This window comes from Lytechinus variegatus, chromosome 1 (genome assembly GCF_018143015.1).
Source record: "Lytechinus variegatus isolate NC3 chromosome 1, Lvar_3.0, whole genome shotgun sequence".
NCBI lineage: Eukaryota > Metazoa > Echinodermata > Echinoidea > Temnopleuroida > Toxopneustidae > Lytechinus > Lytechinus variegatus.
Genome location: NC_054740.1, coordinates 46,731,048 through 46,751,379, shown reverse-complemented (window position 1 = coordinate 46,751,379; position 20,332 = coordinate 46,731,048). Strand labels below are relative to the sequence as shown.

The 20,332-nt window shown below is 36.2% G+C and overlaps 1 protein-coding gene across 2 annotated transcripts; it reads right to left on the bottom strand.

Moving 5' to 3' along the window:
• Window positions 1-628: 628 nt before the first annotated feature.
• On the bottom strand, window positions 629-19,813 carry LOC121415304 (WD40 repeat-containing protein SMU1-like). Of its 2 annotated transcripts, none has more exons than XR_005969985.1 (2): window positions 19,063-19,813; window positions 629-1,110 (listed from the first exon to the last, which is right to left on the bottom strand). XR_005969985.1 is itself a non-coding variant. In XM_041608487.1 (2 exons), exons 1-2 carry the CDS (start codon window positions 19,238-19,240, stop codon window positions 894-896), a joined length of 390 nt encoding a protein of 129 aa, XP_041464421.1. In that variant the 5' UTR covers window positions 19,241-19,515; the 3' UTR covers window positions 629-893. The 2 variants fall into 2 exon arrangements, 1 of the variants encoding a protein (XP_041464421.1); XM_041608487.1 differs by having other exon boundaries at window positions 19,068-19,515.
• Window positions 19,814-20,332: the final 519 nt, after the last annotated feature.

The following is a 20,332-nucleotide window of genomic DNA, read 5'->3' as shown; positions in this document are numbered from 1 at the left end:
ATGTATGCGCTTTCTAAGTTATGCTGTCATTCAAAAAGATTTGGTTTTGACGCCACCGCCGTCAGAAAAGCGGCGCCTATAGTCTCACTCTGCTATAGATGCAGGTGAGACAAAAATGCACGTCCCTCCATGCTTTCAAAAACACTGTAAATCATTAAAATTCTGTCATACATGTAATTACACTTAATAACTTGATGTAAATGTAATGATTCCATGAGTAATTGTTGTCACTATGTATATAGTGTATTCTGTTACATTGAATTGCTATGATGTTCAGTTATTTGTTAAACTGCAGGGCGCCTTTGGAAAGCAGTTTTGCATAATTGAACAGGCCTACCCTGCAGTATAAAATAAATAAAACCAATAAATAAAATAAATAAAACCAATAAATGAAATAAATAATAATCATAAATGCCAATCGAATTTGAGAAGTAAAATTGTTCCCTGTTCGAATGTAGAGAGCATTAACACACTGCCATGTGCTGCCTTTCTACATGTACGTTGATACCTCGCTAAAATTGAGCTTGCGCTTGTGATTGTTTTCAATACACAATCGAATGGAGTCGAGTGCGGTCACGATTTTTGATTGTCATGCTTAAAACAAAGTGAGATCGTGTCCTTTGGCTAGTATTGTATTCGTTATTTGTTGAGGATTTGGAGAAATTTTTGTTGCTGTTCTGTGCATTCCGAGGAAAATTATGTTTTTCCATGAATTTCCGTTTAAAAAGCCACTTTCAAAAGCCTGTTTCCATGAATTCTGTGAAATCGCGGAAAATCATTGTCATGTCCCTCCATAACAGCGAATATTATTGACAATGAAAGGTTATCAATATCACAATAATGAGGTTATCAATAACAGCGCTATTTTCCAGTATTTTTCAGGGGGACGGGGGTCATACCTGTTCATAGAGGTCAATCAGGGTCTTGTCTGGAAGCTTGAGTGACTGTATTTGCTGAAGGACAGTGTCCCAATGACCACTGTTGATATCAGTGATGAACTGGTCAATGCTATCTACCGTATTGAGTGATACAGTTGATTCTTCCTGAAGGATGGCTAAGGTCCGAGGTAGACCAGCTTCCTTCAGATACTGTTGAATTAATCTCACCACACTGAAATCAAACAATGAACATTTTTAATCATTTCAAAATAACTTGGAATCACGATTGGATGGTGGGGACCATATACATGTACATGGGTCTTTCCATGAAGTTGTGGCATGAATCGTGTTAGTTCAGACTGATTGTACTACATTTATTGTTTGTAGGCTTTACATTTGTACTAAGGGCATACATTAATAGCGGAGATCGGGGTTAGTTGGAACGCGGGGTAAGTTGAAACATTGTAATTTTCTTCAACGCCGGTAGAATAAATTGATGCAATACTGCCCTCAATTTATTGCTATTAATAAAACAACAATGGCTTGGGGTTATGGCAAGACAGAGGCCTCCATCTTTCACTAAAAATCATCTTTAACACTCTTTTTACATGAATTGTAATGACATGTATGTCTCCTTTAATTCGATTTTCCACGCAGCTATTATAATAACAAAATCATTTTGTTCCTGAAGAGTGCACACCAGATTTCTATTGTAATATCCTGAAATTGTTTCAAAGAGTGAAATGAGTATCAAAAAGTGAATCAAATGGGGAGACAGGAATCATACCTCCCAACTCTCTCCTTGTCTCTTTCAACGTTTCTTTCTTTATCTTACTTTTCCCTCAAAAAGAGCTATGCTAGCAATTACTGAAAGAGAAATGATTTTTTCTTCAATAAATTATAGCATTCGCAATCAAACATGTTTTTTTTTGTTCTTTCATTTTGTTTTAGTTTTAAAATGTCTCCTTCTTGATTTCATAACCGAAAGCAAATTTATTAATAAATCATAAAAAACATTCATAATAGCCCCCTTGAATTCAATTTTGTCTCGATCGTTTTAATTGCTCAATTTAATTTAGACTAGTATAGCGTGGCGGAGTTGGTAGGAGGTTTCAGTCCTCATCCCCTATTAAAACAAAAATGTAAAAAAAGCGAAGTCCATATAAATTTGTGATTTTTTTGCCGGTTCACTCCCTCCCACATTCAGCTCAACCCTCCAATACAACAAACGCTCAGCAGCCCCTCTTATTTATAAATCTTTTTTCAGATATTTTGGTGCTGATGCTTTAACCAGGCAAAGCGTCCAAAGGTTTGTTTGCAGTACAACAGAAACAAAAGGGTGGGTCTTTTTTTTTTCTTTATACAAGTATGGATTCTTTTCTACCATGCTATTCGCTAGTTAAAAAAAAAATTGGGGAAAAAGTAGGAAAATCAATAAAATTCTGGTCAGTATTAACATTTTTTTTGGGGGGAGGGTAGGCCATACATGAATAAAAGTTTGTAGGCTTGAGAGGGTTCTGGTGGGACATGCCAGACAAATGTGTTTTTTTAGGGGGTGCCTTAATAACACAATTTCTCATTCTATATCATTCTACTTCCTCCATTTCGGGCAAGGAAACTTTTAGTTCATTATTGGTATTATCATTTCAAGTGATTATGTTTCCGTCGACTTTTCAATGCAAAAATTTCATCTGGGGAAAATAAACGAGAATGAGATGAAGAGCTTCTAAAACCTAACCTATTATATATTCATTCTGTAAAACGACCTGAATAAAAAAAATTGTGTTTTTTTTTAGCTGATTCACCCCTGAACCACAGCTCAACCCCTCCACCATAAAAAGCATTGCTGTCCCTGTAATAGAATTTTTTTTTCAAATATTTTGGTTTGGATGCTAACCATGGTAAGTTCCCCAAATGTTTTTTTTTTTCGTAACAGGAAAACAAGTGGAATGCCTCTGGCGGTCTCACCTGCATCACGCGATTCAATATAGCAGCAATGCTGACTTTGAAAACTACTATAACTCGCACAAGATGTTCAGTGATACTTGGTTACTCTTATTTCCACGTTTTATGAACTAGACCAACACACTTAAAGAGATATGGTGGTAATTCAACAAATATCCCCAACGTGGCCAAAGTTCTTTGACCTTACATGACCTTTGACCTTGATCATGTGACCTGAAACTCGAACAGGATGTTCAGTGATACTTGATTACTCTTATGTCCAAGTTTCATGAGTCAGATCCATAAAACTTTTAAAGTTATGATAATTCAACAGATACCCCCATTATGGCCAAAGTTCATTGACTTTGACCTTAGTCATGTGACCTAAAATGCGCACAGGATCTTCAGTGATACTTGATTACTCTTATGTCCAAGTTTTATGAACTAGACCAACATACTTTCAAAGTTATGATGGTAATTCTACAAATACCCCCAATTTGGCCAAAATTCATTGACCCTAAATGACCTTTGACCTTGATCATGTGACCTGAAACTTGCATAGGATGTTCAGTGATACTTGATTACTTTTAGGTCCGAGTTTCATGAATCAGATCCATAAAATGTCAAAGTTATGATGGTTATTCAACAGATACCCCCATTCGGCCAAAGTTCATTGACCCTAAATGACCTTTGACCATGGTCATGTGGTGTGAACCTCATGCAGGATGTTCAGTGATACTTGATGCAGTATTTGGTACCCTGGGGGTACCAAATAATAATCCGCCATTTTGTTGAATTATTTATTTTATTTTTTGCGCTGTACCCTGGGTTACAAAAAAATGTGTACAAGTATATTTTAATGTTTAATGTTTTGTACAGATTTTTTTTTCTTTTTAGTGATCTTATGTAACAATTAATGCATGCAAATGATAACTTTATTCTAATTTTCATGTTCTGTTCTCATCTTCACTGTTCAATAATGATACCTGTAGTTGTCATTATTGATCTTATATCTTTGAATTCAATTCAATTCAATTATTTAGTTGAATAACATAATTTGTTTACTATTATTGGCATTAGATTGTATCAAAGAAAGGAAATAGGCATTGTGATCATTGTCCCCATTCATTGTCATGATTGTCGCACCGATCGTACGACCGTGATCACCATGACAACGATGTAACTGTACACTATTACAACACGAGATTGCGCTGCACAACGCCGTACCCCGGGATACTACGGTACCCCGGTGTACGGCGTGGTGCATCACTTGATTAACATTATATCCAAGTTTCATGAACTAGGTCCATATATTTTCTAAGTTATGATGACATTTCAAAAACTTAACCTCAGGTTAAGATTTTGATGTTGATTCTCCCAACATGGTCTAAATCAAGGCTCCACATTAACTTTTTTTGGTGGTGGCCCGTTCGGGCCACCAAAACCTTCAAATATTTTTTTTTGGTGGCACAGCAGTAAAGCTTGGTGGCCCGAAAAATATAAAGAAAAACATTAATTAAAATTATTAAAACAAACTTCTGAAATATTCTGCAGTCACTACCACTATTCTTTGTATATCTTGTATGTAAATCGTACTTGCCATTATTTTACTTTGCTTATTTTGTGGTAATATATAAATTGTTCTATCATTGTAAATATGAAATGAGTGAAAGAGAATAAAAGGATTGTATTGTTCCCAGGTTGTGTGGACTTTTAATCTCCATATAGACACACACTCATAATGTTAAAGTAAATAAATAGTGCATATAGCAAACTCAGATAGATTTACAAAACAATGATTTTTCCTTTCTTCCTTTTTGATCGTAAAACCTAGATTATGCAGGCCCAAATCCAGATTATTTTCTTTTTCAGCATACTATAGCAGGAGAAAATCACAGAAAAATATGCTGCAGAATTAGAACAATGTATAAAAGGGGGAAATAAACAAAAAATAATTTTTAGAATAGTATATTGAAAAAAGAAAACAAAAATTGTAAAATGAATAAGTGAAATAACACAAAAGAAAAAATGAAGAAAGAAAAAAACAAACAGGAAAAAAAATTGAGGAAAAAAACAAAAGAAAATGTAAGAAAAATGAATAAGACAAAATTATCAAAGAATGGGGAAAATTATTATTATTGTTATTCAGTAGAAACATATTCTTTAATCAGGCATATTCAATGGGAAGGGGTATAAATGGTTTAATCACTGTAAAAAATGAAAAAAAATAAAACGGCAAAAGTTATCTGGAAAAACAGTGAGAAAAGTCCTTCCCTGTACTTGACAAAATGATGGAAAAAATTCACATTTCGTATCAATGAAATGCCTTTCCAAAGTATTTACTTCCTTGAGAGTGGTTTAAGAAGTCATTTAACAAAAAAGGAAGAAGCTGTCTATTTATTTTTGGCTAGAAGAGACACAGCTTCGAAAGAAACCAAATATCAACTTACATACAAATGCACATATGGGACTGTGATGTGCTCACCTATGTGTTTTATCTGTATTAATGCATTTGAAAATCGGTCTTTTTGAGTCAAAAGAGAGGTCATAATTCCTCCTTTTAATGCTTGCAAATAATAAAGTTTCAGTAGTATGGACTGTAGAAGGGCATTTCATTGGTGTAAAATGAAACTTTGACATAGATTTTCAAAGTTCTGGGGAAGATATCTTAGCAGTAACATTTCGTATCGAAGCTCCTTGAGTCTGATTAGTCTGCTCGCGCACAGCTGGCTGCACCGCTGCAGTGTTTCATGCATGCAAAGCTCAGCCAGACAGCCGGCGCAGCCAGCTGAATAATAGTTACTGTATGCTAGCGGTAGGCCTACATACAGTCATGACTATGCAATCTTCGTGTATTTGTGTGTAGATTAACAAAAAAGGCGCATGACGAATTGGCTTGAAAGTTGAACTGTAGAAAGTTGATAAATGCATGCAAAATCGGGAAAAAAATTGTGCTACTTTGAAAATTATTGGTTGCCCAATTCGGGCCACCAAAACTTAACATTTTTTCAATAATGGTTGCTCAAGATGAATTTTTGGTGGCCCCGGGCCATCGGGCCACCGCTAATGTCGAGCCTTGGAGTTCATTGACCCTAAATGACCTTTGACCTTGATCATGTGACATGAAACTCAGGCAGAATCTTCAGTAATACTTGGTTAACCTTATGGCCAAGTTTCATGGACTAGGTCCATATACTTTCTAACTTATGCTGTCATTTCAAAAACTTAACCTTAGGTTAAGATTTGATGTTGACGCCCCGCCGTCGGAAAAGCGGCGCCTATAGTCTCACTCTGCTATGCAGGTGAGACAAAAACTGGCCAGGTCAGTCTTTATTTTTATATTTTCTACCGCGTTATTCACCAGTAAAAAAAAAAGGAAAATCAGAGAAAGTAGACAAAAAGGCAATATTATGGTAGGTCAGAACATTTCCATGGGGGGAGAGGCTAGGTCAAACAAGAATAATAATACAAAGTCATCAGTTTGGGTCTGAGTACCGAGTTGCAACAAACAAACGTTTTGGGATTTTTTAAAAAGTAATCTAATTAAGTCATGTTATTCTTTTAAGTAGATATTCATGGAATTTTAGCAAAAGTGCACTTGTCTATTCCCCTATTTATCTCTCTCTCTTTCTCTCTGCCTTTCTCTTGTTCTCAGTGACATCTGTACATTTTCTTTTTCTATAATTTCCCAATTAAATGATTATATCTTCACCAAAACAAAAGCACTTTTAAATGCAATATAAATCATTGACGGTAATATATTCATACAATGTCATAAGCACCTGTGTTGTCAATAACTGAGACATTTATTCATAATCACATATTGAATTTTAGAATTTGTTAAATAATAATTTTTATCTACAAATTGTTCTTCAAAACAGTATTTTGTAACATTGCTAGTCGAAGGTACGTCATAACGAAGCGCGCTTCAAGGGTCAGACCTATTGTATGTGCTTTATTGACAAACGGATCGAGGGATCTACACGAGATTAGTCTGGTAAGAAACCTTCAATTTTTCGCCTTTTCATTAACCAATTTTGGAAACCTTCATACGCCTAATGCGTATGAAGGTGCAAAAATAAATAACATAAAAAACATTTACATTATTTTTATCTTATTGGAAAATGCCAGTTTTGGTAACGATATCAAAATGAGTTCGTACAGAATCCAATGAAATGACCATCAAAGTGTCTATTTGTATAAAATAAAGAATGTGTGCCAAAGGATTCTGGAAGAAATTGTGTAATTGCTGGGAAATTCTCAAATGAGCACAGGATTCGGGTCAAGCGTCGGCACGACATTCAAAGCAATAATACACTGTCCCACGTGCGCTTATCTGTGTTTGTGATCTTCAGTGTGAATATTTTTCAGCGTAGATTTCAAGATTTCACAAAGTTCAGTTTATGTGACTGTACCAGATCTAGATCCTCGATGATATACTGACAATTTAGCCTGGTTTACAGACTTTTTTATGAAATCAGTGTTTACTGCAACTACTGGCATTTCTCTTTAAAAGATGGATTGGCAAGAGTTACATATGCACTCCCCACTAAAAGTTGAAAAAAAACATGAAGGGTCAGAATAATACATCTAGCCCTAGAAAATACATGATGGGGGAGTGGAAATACATACCAAAATATGGTTTTATTCCGTCAAATTCGCATTCATTCGTAATTCCGAAGCTTCGTAATTCCGAACGTTCGTTAATCCGAAAACGAAATGAGGTTCGTAATTCCAAAAGTTCGTCAATCCAAAAACGAAATAAGGTTTGTTTATCCGAAAATTAAATAAGGTTTGTATTTCCGAAAATGAAAAAAATTCATTTTGGTAACAAAAACGATGTTGTCATTACAAGATTACACGATATTATGCAATGATAGTAATAACGATCGATGATACGTGCGTGTGTTGTGGCCAAAAGCATGTATTTCATTAAGAATAGGCGCCCTGATCAAGCATAGGCTAATTTCGATTTTATTTGAGCAATTGCTGCCTAAGCAAATGGTTTAAAGATGCAGGGGATCAAGTGTGTTGGTGGCGTGCGAGTAACCTCTAGATAATAGGATTTGTATTGGAGGGGATGTCATTTTTAATAACAGCTTCTGCTGGTAATACAAATAAAAATAATACTAATAATGATCCTTGTGAGATGTTGAAAGCGCGAATCACAAGCTCAAACTAGAAGACATTTCATGTACAAGATGTGAAGTGAAAATTCGGAGCATTTTTTTGTAATCATGAGAAAGATGTGTCTTTCTAAAGAATCAATGCGAGGACGAGCTGTAATTTTTTTATATACTGACCTGGGGCCCATTGCATTAAACTTTTTACCAGGGAAAACTCAGGTTGTTTTTACGGGAGTTTTTGCCCTGTGCTAAAGTCAATGGCGGAAATCAGACTAACCTTAGTTTTCAGTTTTTACCAGAGTTTTCTCAGGTAAAAAGTTTTATGCAACAGGCTTCAGAAAGTAATCTTTTAAGGACTGCATTTAGTGACTCATGAATAGAATATACATGTATATCTCACGAACTAGATAATGAGAGCGCGAACCGCAAGCTTAAAATTTGTGATATTCCAACCGGAAAACTGGACATTTTATACTTTTTTTGTAACCAGGAATAGAATGAGTTCCTCAATAAACAATACTTGATGCGAGCGAGAAACGTGAGCCAAATTTTTCTGATTTTCCAACCTGAAAACTGGACATTCTAAGCATTCTTGTAAAAAAAATAATAATAATAATAGCTGGGAGAACAGAACTGAAGTGGCTTCCCTGGGTAAATAACAATATCAATATTATCATAATTATCATTCAAGGCCTACATGAAATTTCCAAAAGTTTGAGCACGTGACCCGCTCGCAACATCTCACAAGGATTCCCTTTTAACAGTAATTGACCAAAAAGGCGAATTTTACATCTTCAGATTTGATTTTTTCCCCCAAACTGCTTGCTGGCTAAGCTCGCAGAAATGAAACGTAAATATATAACTTATCAATCAGTGATCACTTACAAAATTTTGCTCAATTTAATTACTACAAAACACACAACCTCTTTACACAGATGATAATCTCATGGTGAAAATATCTGTTTGAACCAAATTGCCCCTATTGGCCCCTTTTTTGGCTTTGCCCCCTGTTGCACCCACAAATGTAATAACTCCCACAAATGTAATAACGCCCACAAATGTAATAACACTTTACCCACAAATGTAATAACGCCCACAAATGTAATAACACTTTACCCACAAATGTAATAATTTTTGATCGCCCACAAATGTAATAACACTTTACCCACAAATGTAATAATTTTTGATCGCCCACAAATGTAATAATGACTTTACCCACAAATGTAATAAATTTGAAGGGATTTTTGGCGAATCCGTTCTAAACTAAAGTCCTATAGTAATGCGTTCATGTAGCACAAAAGTGCAAAGTCTTTTTTCCAGACCCGGTTGTTTCAAAAATTATAATATAAATCCAAAGTCTTTTTTCCAGACCCGGTTGTTTAAAAAAATATAATAAAAGTCCAAAGTCTTTTTTTCCAGACCCTGTTGTTCAAAAATTGTGATATAAGTCCAAAGTCTTTTTTCCAGACCCGGTTGTTTCAAGAATTTTAATAAGTCCAAAGTCTTTTTCCTGACCCAGTTATTTCAAAATTATTAATATAAGTCCAAACTAAGATACGATAATGATATTCCTGTGGAAAAAAATGGGAATAGAGCTTAGTCTTTTCTCCAGACCCAGTTAATTTTTAAAACTGGTGGAATTAATGTCTTTGTTGTTGTTTCAACTTATACGGTGTATATTGTGAATATACATGTATGCGCTAAGAGTAAATCGAGAATCAAGCGTAGTCTTTTCTCCAGACCCGGTTACCTGTTATTTAAACATTATGTATAACAGTTTAAAAACAGTATAAAGACCCCATAATCTTATTAATGCTGGATATAGCGTAGTCTTTCAGCCCGACCATTTTTTTTCTTAAAAAAACGCTAATAGTAAGAACTCAAAAAAATCAAAGTCTAAGACCAAACAAACCTTCAACCTAAGAACCTGTTTTAAAAGAGGTTTAGAGTGTTGTCTTTATTCCAGATCTAAAACAGTTACGAAAAAAAATCTTCTAACATAAGACCTTATACAGTTATATTCTTATTCTCGTGGAATAACACGAGTTTTAAAACGTACTCTTTCCTCCAGACCCGGCTATTAAAAAAAAGTAACTGAGAAACTTCGAATCTAAGACCAAATTTCCAAAGTATCACCCAGTAAAAATATGTCTTTTTTTAAATACTACTACTACCCCTACAAAACATTGTAATAATGCGTGGGTAAAGCAGACATCCTTTCTCCAGACTTGGTTACTATTTGAAAAATAAAATAGTTTTTACAAATATTCTAAAACGAATACCCAATAATCTAATTACTGTGGAACCACATGAAGACCGATTGTCGAAGATCGACTTTCCTCCAGACACAATTATTTCAGGAATAAAAAATCAATAAAACAACCCTCAACAACGAATCTAAGAACCAGCAATCCTCCAAATTAAGACCATGCATGTAGAAAAGCACATGTTTAGAGCGTTGTCTTTATTCCAAACCCGGTGATTTAAAAATGATTTAAACAATCCTAAAAACAGAAGACTCATAGTCTTATTCTTGTGGAATAACACAAGTATTATGCTTCTAGTCTTTCGTCTGGACCCGGTTATTTAAAAGATATTTTTAAAAAAATATTTAAAAAATGACAGCTGAGACCAATCTTCAAAATTAAACCCACTTTTTAATAAAATGCTTGGGCTTAGAGTGTTGTCTTTACCCCTCACCGACGTATATTATAACTTTTGAAACGACCGGGTCTGGAAAAAAGACTTTGGACGTATATTATAACTTTTGAAACGACCGGGTCTGAAAAAAAGACTTTGGACTTGCATTAAAAATTTTGAATTAAACGGGTCTGGAAAAAAGACTTTGGACGTATATTATAATTTTGAAACAACCGGGTCTGGAAAAAGACTTGGACTTGTACTGTAATATTTCATTAACCGGGTCTGGAAAAAAGACTTCGAACTTTTGTGCTATATGAACGCATTACTATAGGATATTAGTTTAGAACGAATTCGCCAAAAATCACTTCAAATTTATTACATTTGTAGGTAAAGTCATTGTTACATTTGTGGGTAAAGTGCATTATTACATTTGTGGGTAAAGTGTTATTACATTTGTGGGCGATCAAAAATTATTACATTTGTGGGTAAAGTGTTATTACATTTGTGGGCGTTATTACATTTGTGGGTAAAGTGTTATTACATTTGTGGGCGTTATTACATTTGTGGGTAAAGTGTTATTACATTTGTGGGCGTTATTACATTTGTGGGCGATTATTACATTTGTGGGTGTAACACCCCCCCCCCCCCGAAAAGGAAAATACGTTCCGCTGCCACTGGTTGAAACACGCATCGTCTTCATGGCTAACAGCAAAACGTTCTTAAAATGTCCCCTTTAGATCAGGTCAGAGCTTATATATTTAAAATTTCTGTTCGCGCTTCTTGCTCGCAGTTATTATCTAAAGTTAGTTACATAGGCATCTCGTTTTGAAGATCACAAACATATTGCCCATCGTATTAAGAAAATATATAGCTCGCGCTCGCATTATTTAAAAAGGGTTTATCATGTTATTACACATTTACTTTATGCCGATCGAGGAAAATATGGCTGAAAAAAAATGCCCCTCCCCTATTTGACGAAAGTTGGATCCGCTGGGGAGGCAGGGGGCACTTGCACCCCAAAAATGAAATAAAAAACAGGGAAATTAATATTTTCCAAAATGGGAAAGTTCCTTTTTCAAAAATAAATATGCCGTTTTTCATGTTTTTTTTTTAAATGAAATACTTTTAAAGTATACAAGTTAAGTTTTCAGGCTGGAATATTGCAAATTTTCAGCTTGCGCTTCGCACTCTCATTTGATTGGTGAAATATGCATCCTAAAGAGGTCACTAAATGCTTTCTTTAACAGGTTCTTTTTCTGTTCAGTATGTTTAAGCTCGCGTTTTGCGCTTGTGTTAATTTTTAGTTAGATGCACATCTTTTTAATGACAGCAGAAATCTGCGCGGATTTTTAAAAACTTATTTTCATTTTTTATTGAAATACCCTAAAGTTTGAGCTTGTGATTCACGCTCGCAACACCTCGCAATAATGCCATTTTAAGAATAATTGACCCCAAAAAACGTTTTACAACTTCACCTTTGAATTTGTTTTACCAAGCCGCTCGCTCATTTTACTCTCTCCCGAAAAATAAAGCCTACATATACATTTTGCCATCATAAGAAGTCACTTCAAAAAAGTTTTTCTCTACACACAATGACTTCAAGCAGATGATAATCTCAAGGTGAAAATATCACCAAAGTGCCCATTTTGACGTACGAGTTTCATTTTTTGGCTTTACCCCCCAACAAAAATTCGTTCGTCCGCCCTTGCCTTCCTATCCTCATAATAATTGAACGGCAACAGTGTCCCCCACCCCCCTCCCCTTGCCTCTGCTTTCCCGGTTTTCATTTTTCGGATTAACGAGCTTTATTTTGTTTTCGAATTAACAAACCTTATTTCGTTTTCGGATTAACGAACCTTCGGAAAAACGAACCTTATTTCGTTTTCGGATTAACGAACCTTATTTCGTTTTCGGATTATCGAACCTTCGGAACAACAAACCTTATTTCGTTTTCAGATTATCGAACCTTCGTAATAACGAACCGTCGGAATAACGCCACAAATGTTGGGACTAACGAACCCTTTTTCGTTTTCGGATTAACGAACATCGAGGTATAGGCAATTTACGTGTTTTGGAATTATGAACCTTCGGAATAAAGAACCTTTGGAATTACGAAGCTTCGGAATTACGAAGTGTAACTGTCAAATTTCGAGCAGGATCTAGAGCGTTTAATTGTCCATAGACATCGGTTTGGTCTGTGAGTCAAGACTAGTCGAACTATCAGCTCATAATCGTTAAAATACTCCTGACGGTATCAGTGCTTCTCGCTAGCATAGCGGGAAGAGGTCTTGATTACAGATAAAACGAGGCGAGTACAAATCCCAACCAAGGTAAGAAACAGTGAAAAAAGGATAGAAACTCTGAAGTGAACGTACCGAAAGTCTCAACTTTTGTAATTTTTGGTGGGGGGTGCACGTGGAACTCTTTCCGATGGATTTCCCTAGGAAATCCATCTTTGTTTTGTAATTTTTGGTGGGGGGGTGCACATGGAACTCTTTCCGATGGATTTCCCTAGGAAATCTATCTTTGTTTTGATTAAGCCCGAGTCGAATCAATTTTAAAATCGGTGTTCGATCGATGTCATCAAACACCGGTGCAGATTTTGCAAAATCGGTGCATCGAAAAAAAAAATAAAAATACGTCAGCCAGCCGATTCGTTTGGTTTACACAATCAATCATCAAAATATCAGTAATGTCCAACTTTACTACTACTTACTTGATTTCTATTGCCCCCAAAATGAAACCGATTGAGTAATTATGATGCTATTCACCATTAATTTGAAGTTTATTTTGATCATAGTTCGAGTCTTACTCGTCTGCTCGTGCCGAGATAATTTATGCACGATGAATTCATGAATGGAAGTCATGGCCATCGATCGTGCATGCGCAGTACTGTTCTTTAATCAAACCAGAAAATGGCCGGAAATTGACGCGATCAACGTAAAATAAATCTTGCTTTCATGAACAATATTAATATCATGACCATAGAACATTATTTAATCGTAATATTTAACAATAATTTGCATATGATAATCATTAATATGAATTTGGAGCTTGATGTGAAACGTTTGTATTTCGTTTCAATTTTCAATGGCGGACATCTCATGACGATCGACTTGACATCGAGCTAGTGCACTTGTCTAAAAAAAATAATCATCACATCAGGATTGATTCTCGAACATTGTCTACATGCAAAAACTCTGTTCAAGTTCGAAATATCACCATATAATAACATTTTACATGACAAAACAGAGAAAATTGCGTTTGATTTTTTTCCAATCAATTTGAAGCTAGTTTGTGCCCAACTTTTGGCTCTGATTTCATGAATGGGAAAATATGTCATACGTCATCGAACACGCATGCGCATTGTGCTTATTTTCTCGGAGCTCGGAGCCAGAGATGGAATAACAATAGAAATAATCCGGCCAGTATTAATTCTTCCATATGAACATAACATACTTTGCTGACATCGTCAATATTCTTAGTATGACCATAAAATCTTGTTAAATCGTAATAATTTAGATGAATTTAGGGCTCGATTCGAAACATTCGTATTTACTTTGATCGCATGCTCAATTGCGTCTAAAAAACTGGATTGTCATTATCAGGATTAATTCTCGAACATCGTCATAACTCATATACCACAATCTTTCCTCACAATCGTTATATCAGCATTGAATAGCAATTCAAATGACCATCCTGAGAAAATTACGTATTTATTCCCATAAATTTATTTGGAGCTCATTTTGGATCCAACTACACAATCTCAGGCAAGTTACAGTGCTCTCCGTTGATTGCACTTATTTGCTGGCGCTGACGTCAAGCACGCCGTCAAGCACGCCTGCCGTTTCGGGAGAGTGAGTGTACGGAGCTAGCTGCGGACGGGGCTGGTGAATGGACTGCGAATGCTAGTTGACCGAAAATCATTCGGATTGACTCTGCGTGATTCATGTCTTTATTATTGTTTCATTTTAAACTTATATGTTGTCATCTGCAAATATCATTGTTGAAGATATTTTGGGAAGAATTCTGCTTTGGTCCCCGGCCTTTTTTGTGTGTTTTGTGATCATGGAAAATACAAACGAACTTTGCTGTCATCTGCTTGTGCAACGCTCACCCGGCCAAAGCGCATCGCATCGACGCAAAAACAAAAGACTAAATTTTCCCCGCCTTCAATATTCGATGCATCGATGTTCGATCGAATTAGAGCTGTCGAACACCGGTTTTCAAAATAATCGATATGACTCAATAATGCTCTCTTATACATAAATGACAGGCGGTTCAAGCTCCATGATGAAGAAGTATATGTCAAAATATTTAAAACTATCATGGAGTCCTCAAGGCTAGGTGAATGGGGAATATATTATGAAATGCAGACCTTATCATTTACATGTATAAATTCGTGGAGCTCATTAAATTGCTCTCCTTATTTTTTTTTTAGCTCAATTGAGCTCCTCGCTCTTCTTGAGGAGCTCAAATCAATTCAATACAATAGGGGAGACCTAGTCTGCTATGCAGACTCTGAATGGCTCATGAGGTGGGATCTGCTACTGGTTTGCGAAGCAAACCAGCCTGAAAGTGCGAGCGTAGCGAGCCATTTCTGCAGCCTCTGTAGACCTAGTCTGCTATGCAGACTCGTTGAATCAGCTAAGGTACACATACTGCAGATGTGGGTCTACATTTGTAGACTAGGGGAGACCGGGGTTAGTTGGAACATTTTTGACAAAAATGGCTGTAAAATCCAAATAGATTTTATTCGAGAAACAATCAATATATCAGCTTAAAGCATATATCTCAGGGCTTCAAATGAACCCCATAAAATTTTTAACTCTATTATGGTTACTGAAAAAATCCACCTTGAACAAGACTATCGCAAACGTTCCAACTTACCCCCATATCGGGGTAAGTTGGAACACTGCATGGTCAATTAGGAATTATACTAAAACTTCTTAAAACTGTAATATTACATGGTTTCAACCTATTTGCTTTATATTATTCAAGTTCAAAATATTAAAGTGTGGATTCATTGAACTTGATGTTTTCTATTATACAGCCACTCACGCAAGCAGACTGTGTAGTAGAATTCCGCATATTTGGGTGCGTTTGAGTTAACATGCAATTAAGTGTACTATCAGCAATTTCATGCACTTCTGCATCAAATTTATAAGACAAAAATTGATTTATATTTTTTCTCATAATTAATCATGCAAATAAGCATATAAAATTTTCCCGAAATTTTTTTTTTTTTATGTTTTTGCCTTTAACTCTAATTAAGCTAGTAGAATGCTATTTTTTGGTGAGAAGTATCAATTTTCACATTTATAACAAATATCCACCAAAAATCGCAAAAAATATAATTTCTTATGTATTTTTTGTTTTTCGAACTTTGTTTTTTCCAATGGACTTTGTCAGGAGTCTTTTGCGATCATAAATAGCATAGAATGAATCTATTTGAACCAGCAAAAGTAAAAAAATAATCATACATTTATGACTTTTGGTTGAAAAACACAAATTGCATTGACCTTGTACATGGAATCACGTTTTTGAACAATTTTGGGTCCGAACATGCACATACAATTTGTTGCGTAATTTTGAAACAGCGCACACAGGCATCACAAATTTGGTCTCAAATGATGCGCAAGACTTGAAAGTAAAAAGTCAGCTAGCAGTGTAGTAAAAATATTTTGTGCCACGGCATAGTGACGAAATTTCTTGAGGGGGGCTCAAATTGACCCCCCCCCCCCATTTGATAAGGGTTAACATTGCATTAGGTGCCTACAATAGGCCTTAAATGCACACTCAGACCCAACTGATAAACAAAACATGCATGATATACAATACATGTTCAGAAGAGTGTGAAATACTTTGGTTTTTTTCTCATATCCAATATTTTCATTCATAATTATGTTTGGGGTAAGTTGGAACATGTTCCAACTAGCCCCTTCAATTTTGTTCCAACTAACCCCGGAGGCCCATTTGACATTTATAGGCTTACAACACAAAAAGCGGACTTCACCATGGCATATTAATAACCTCATTTTGTAGCTTGGTATAAGTGTCTATTATACCCCCAAACTGGCCAACTTGATCTATAAACTTCTCTGAGATAATCAAACATTTCTGAATGAGAAAAAATTTACTCAGAAGGTCAAAAAAAACTTCACCAGGCTTGTTGCACATGTGTTGTCTGTAATATGGTGGATGGCTGTTGATAATGACAATAACTTGAGGGCAGTATTGCAGAAATTTATTTAAAGACGTTAAAGAAAATTACAATGTTTCAACTTACCCCATGTTCCAACTAACCCCGGTCTCCCCTACATGTATGATAAATTGTAGATTTTTCTTAACATCGTATATATATATGCAATAGCTGTGTAGCTATTAATTAATTTGTGGTGAAACTAGGCCTGGGTCAATACGTTTACAAAATATCACGCTCCTGCTAAAAAAAAAGAAAAAAAAAATTGCTTAAATTTCACATTTTGCATCTTTAAATCCATGAAATGGCCATCTATTTTCCACAATTCCTTGAAATTACTTTGATTTAGTTGAAAACTGTCAGGAAAATGAAGAATATTCACCTCTTTCCCAACTGATTTGAACTCACACTCAATAAATATTGTAGTCCCACATGTAGACTTCCATGCTGTTGCCATGAAAATCCACATATATGACTACAATATTTAACAAGTTTACCAGATGTAAAATGTAAAATTTTAGCAATTTTTTTTTTTTGGGGGGGCGCGATTTTTTCTCCTTATTTTTTTTTGAGGAGTGCGCTAGGAGCGATGGCGCAATCGCGCTCCTCAAAAATGAAGGTCTGGAAATGTCAGAAATTGTTAAGGAAATCCCCAGAAACAGTGGTTATTCCTGTCTAATCTAGATCTATTTCTGCCACCCATAACTAAGAAGAAAAGTGATGCTAGACTCTGGAACAAATATGACGAGGCGTTTACAAGATGTTACTTATTGTTGGCTGCACCTGCGGGCATCGATTGTATTTTGATATGTAAATCGTACACTTCATTGTCGGCTGCTTGAGCTCGCATGGTCGCATCTAGACCACAAGCTTCGGTCCCTGTTATGTTGGTTGTTCCGCTGAACTCCGTTGGCTCCACTCACCAAAATACAGAGACCGAAGTTCTAGCTAGATCTGTACAGGGGACTCAATGGCCATATGTTTATGTATTAAATTCAGATAAAACAGGGAAGTGAAGTAGCGCAACAGCCGAAGTAAGTTACTGTTTTCTCCCCTTGTAAGCTTATTTTTCCCTGTTTTGGTGCATTTCAGGCCAAACGGAACAATAATCTTTATTTTGGTACAGTTCTTTTTATATATTTTTATGAAATAAAGACAAAAATCGATGAGCCACGTCAGGGGGATTTTGCATTGTTAACCCCCTAATGGTGGCTGCACGATAGCTAACCCAGCAGGGTCGGAGCCCCCTGAGTAATGAGATCGAAAAGGGAGCAATAGCACTGCTATTGTCCGGATGCGACCTAGACATCTGGTAGCCGTCTGTTTTGAGGAGTTTTTTAACATTTTATTTTTAATTTCTCCTCGTATACAGACGGCTCGCGATCATGTAACCCACCCAGCACCAGGCGAGGGGCTCCATCCCGCGCCGGAGCCCCCTGGGCAGTAGAGGCGCATGGCCAAGATGGGAGACTCTCTCCAATAAGGGAGACAATCTCCCATATTGGAGACTTACCTTGCAAAATAACAAAAGAAAAAAACACTAACAAAAGAATGATTTTTTTCACCCAAACTTTTGTCCCACTGAGGTCAGAAGCCCATTTTTTTTGTGTGTGGATGACTATAAAAATCCTTATAAAAGCAAAAGTAGATGGTGAAAAGGGATAATTTTTCATGAGGAATCTGCTTATCACATATTTATTTGCCGCCAAGGTAATCCTTTTGAAGCAAATGTAAACAAAGAAAATTCGTCTCCCAAACTGGAGACTGTCTCTGAAATTGGATACCCAAATTCTTTATAAATTCTCATGGGAGACAGTCTCCAATATTGGCTGTGCGCCTCTACTGCTGGGAACCTCAAAAAACGAAAGTTCCGTCGCGATACCTCCCTAATTCTTTCAAAATTCATAACAAAATGGCCGATCGAGACTGGGGTAGCTGTAGAATTAGAAGGAGATAACTTTTCATTTTTTTTTGAGGTTCCAGTCTGTGCCTCGATGTCACTTGTCAGGATACTGCCACACGATCACTCAAGGGTTTATTTCTATTCTGCCTGTGGGGGAATCTACAGGTAGGACTATGGTATGCCAATGCTGTACACAGCACACAATTTAAAAAATCATTAAAATATCACTTTTGTGACCAAAAATACTAATTTCCATACAGTTGCAATTTATTTTTCCCTAGTAACTTGGGGGTAATTTTTGTATTCACCAGAGCCAGGTCCGTGAGTGGGGTTTCAAAAAAATAGCAGAAAAATCTGAAAATTTACCTTACTATTTACTATCGCCAAGCCGCTGCATATGCCCATCACGATTCACGGTGTATTCCATCCAGGACCATTTCCACGGATTAGAAATGTCGCTGCACTTTTTATCTTCATCGGTATCCAAAGGCGACCCTCTCTGAACGATTACACATTTATGTTCAACAGACATTTTGAAAGTCATAGAAATATTTCCAATGATTCAAGAATTTAAACAACAAAGTCCAAACTCCAAAGTAAGAAAGTTCAAAACACTAACTTCGTAAACATCCCGAACAAGTGAAATGGTTCATTCACTCGCGAGTCTCGATCGTATGTACATGTACGTAACCAACAACGTGCACACGGCCACACGCAATGATTTCCCTGTGTTGTATGCGGTTTCCGTCCGCTGACAATGCATACAGATTGACGGGCCCATATGCCAACGGCAACAGTGCACGGTGTGATCTGCAGCAGTTTCATAGAGTTACACTAAAAATTCGAAACTTCGTGAAGGCAAAATACAAGGCCCCGTAACGTGTAAATTCACAACACACACATTCTGCTTGCATCCATTTACCTAGACTTGTTTTCCAGCCGTTTTGGATAAAATAGCGGAATTTTGACTTAGAAAAAACGGAAATGGAACACAGGAAAAAAGCGGAAATTGAAATCGGTCTTAAAAATGAAAATAGCGGATTTCCGCTAAATAGCAGAGATTTCACAGGCCTGCACAGTCAGACTGCAGGTCCCAAGAAAGTGGCTTCTTTCATCCAAGTGATATTCATGACTTGAGATGTTTTGCATATTTAACCCTATCTAGGCCGGGGGGGGCCTCGGAGGCCCCCCCCCTCAACAAATCGCGCGATATTTTCGCCGTGCGAAATTTTTTGACTGCGCCGCTCGCTGACTTTTTACTTTCAAGTCTTGCGCAACTTTTGAGACCAATTTTGCGTCACCCGGGTATGTGGTTCCGAAATTACGCGACATAATGTAAGTGCATGTCAGACCGAAAATTGCTCAAAAACGTGATTTCATGTACAAAGTCAATGCAAATTGTGTTTTCAACCAAAATTCATAAATGTATGATTATTTTTAGTTTTGCTTGTCTAAATGTATTCATTTTATGCTTTTTATGATCACAGAAGAGTCCCCAACAAATTTCATTGAAAAAAACAATGAAAAACAAAAGGTAAAAAAACAAAGAAATACATAAGAAATTGCAAAAAACAATATAATACATAAGAAAACGATTTGATATCACAATTTTTTTCATGTACACTTGCTAAAGACA

Coding starts and splice junctions, on each gene's coding strand:
- LOC121415304 (XM_041608487.1), bottom strand. CDS start 19,240: ATGACTTTCAAAATGTCTGTTGAACATAAATGTGTAATCGTTCAGAGA. Junction 1,111..19,067: donor CGGCTTGGCGATAGTAAATA/GTAAGGTAAATT, acceptor GTTTGATTTCAG/TGTGGTGAGATTAATTCAAC.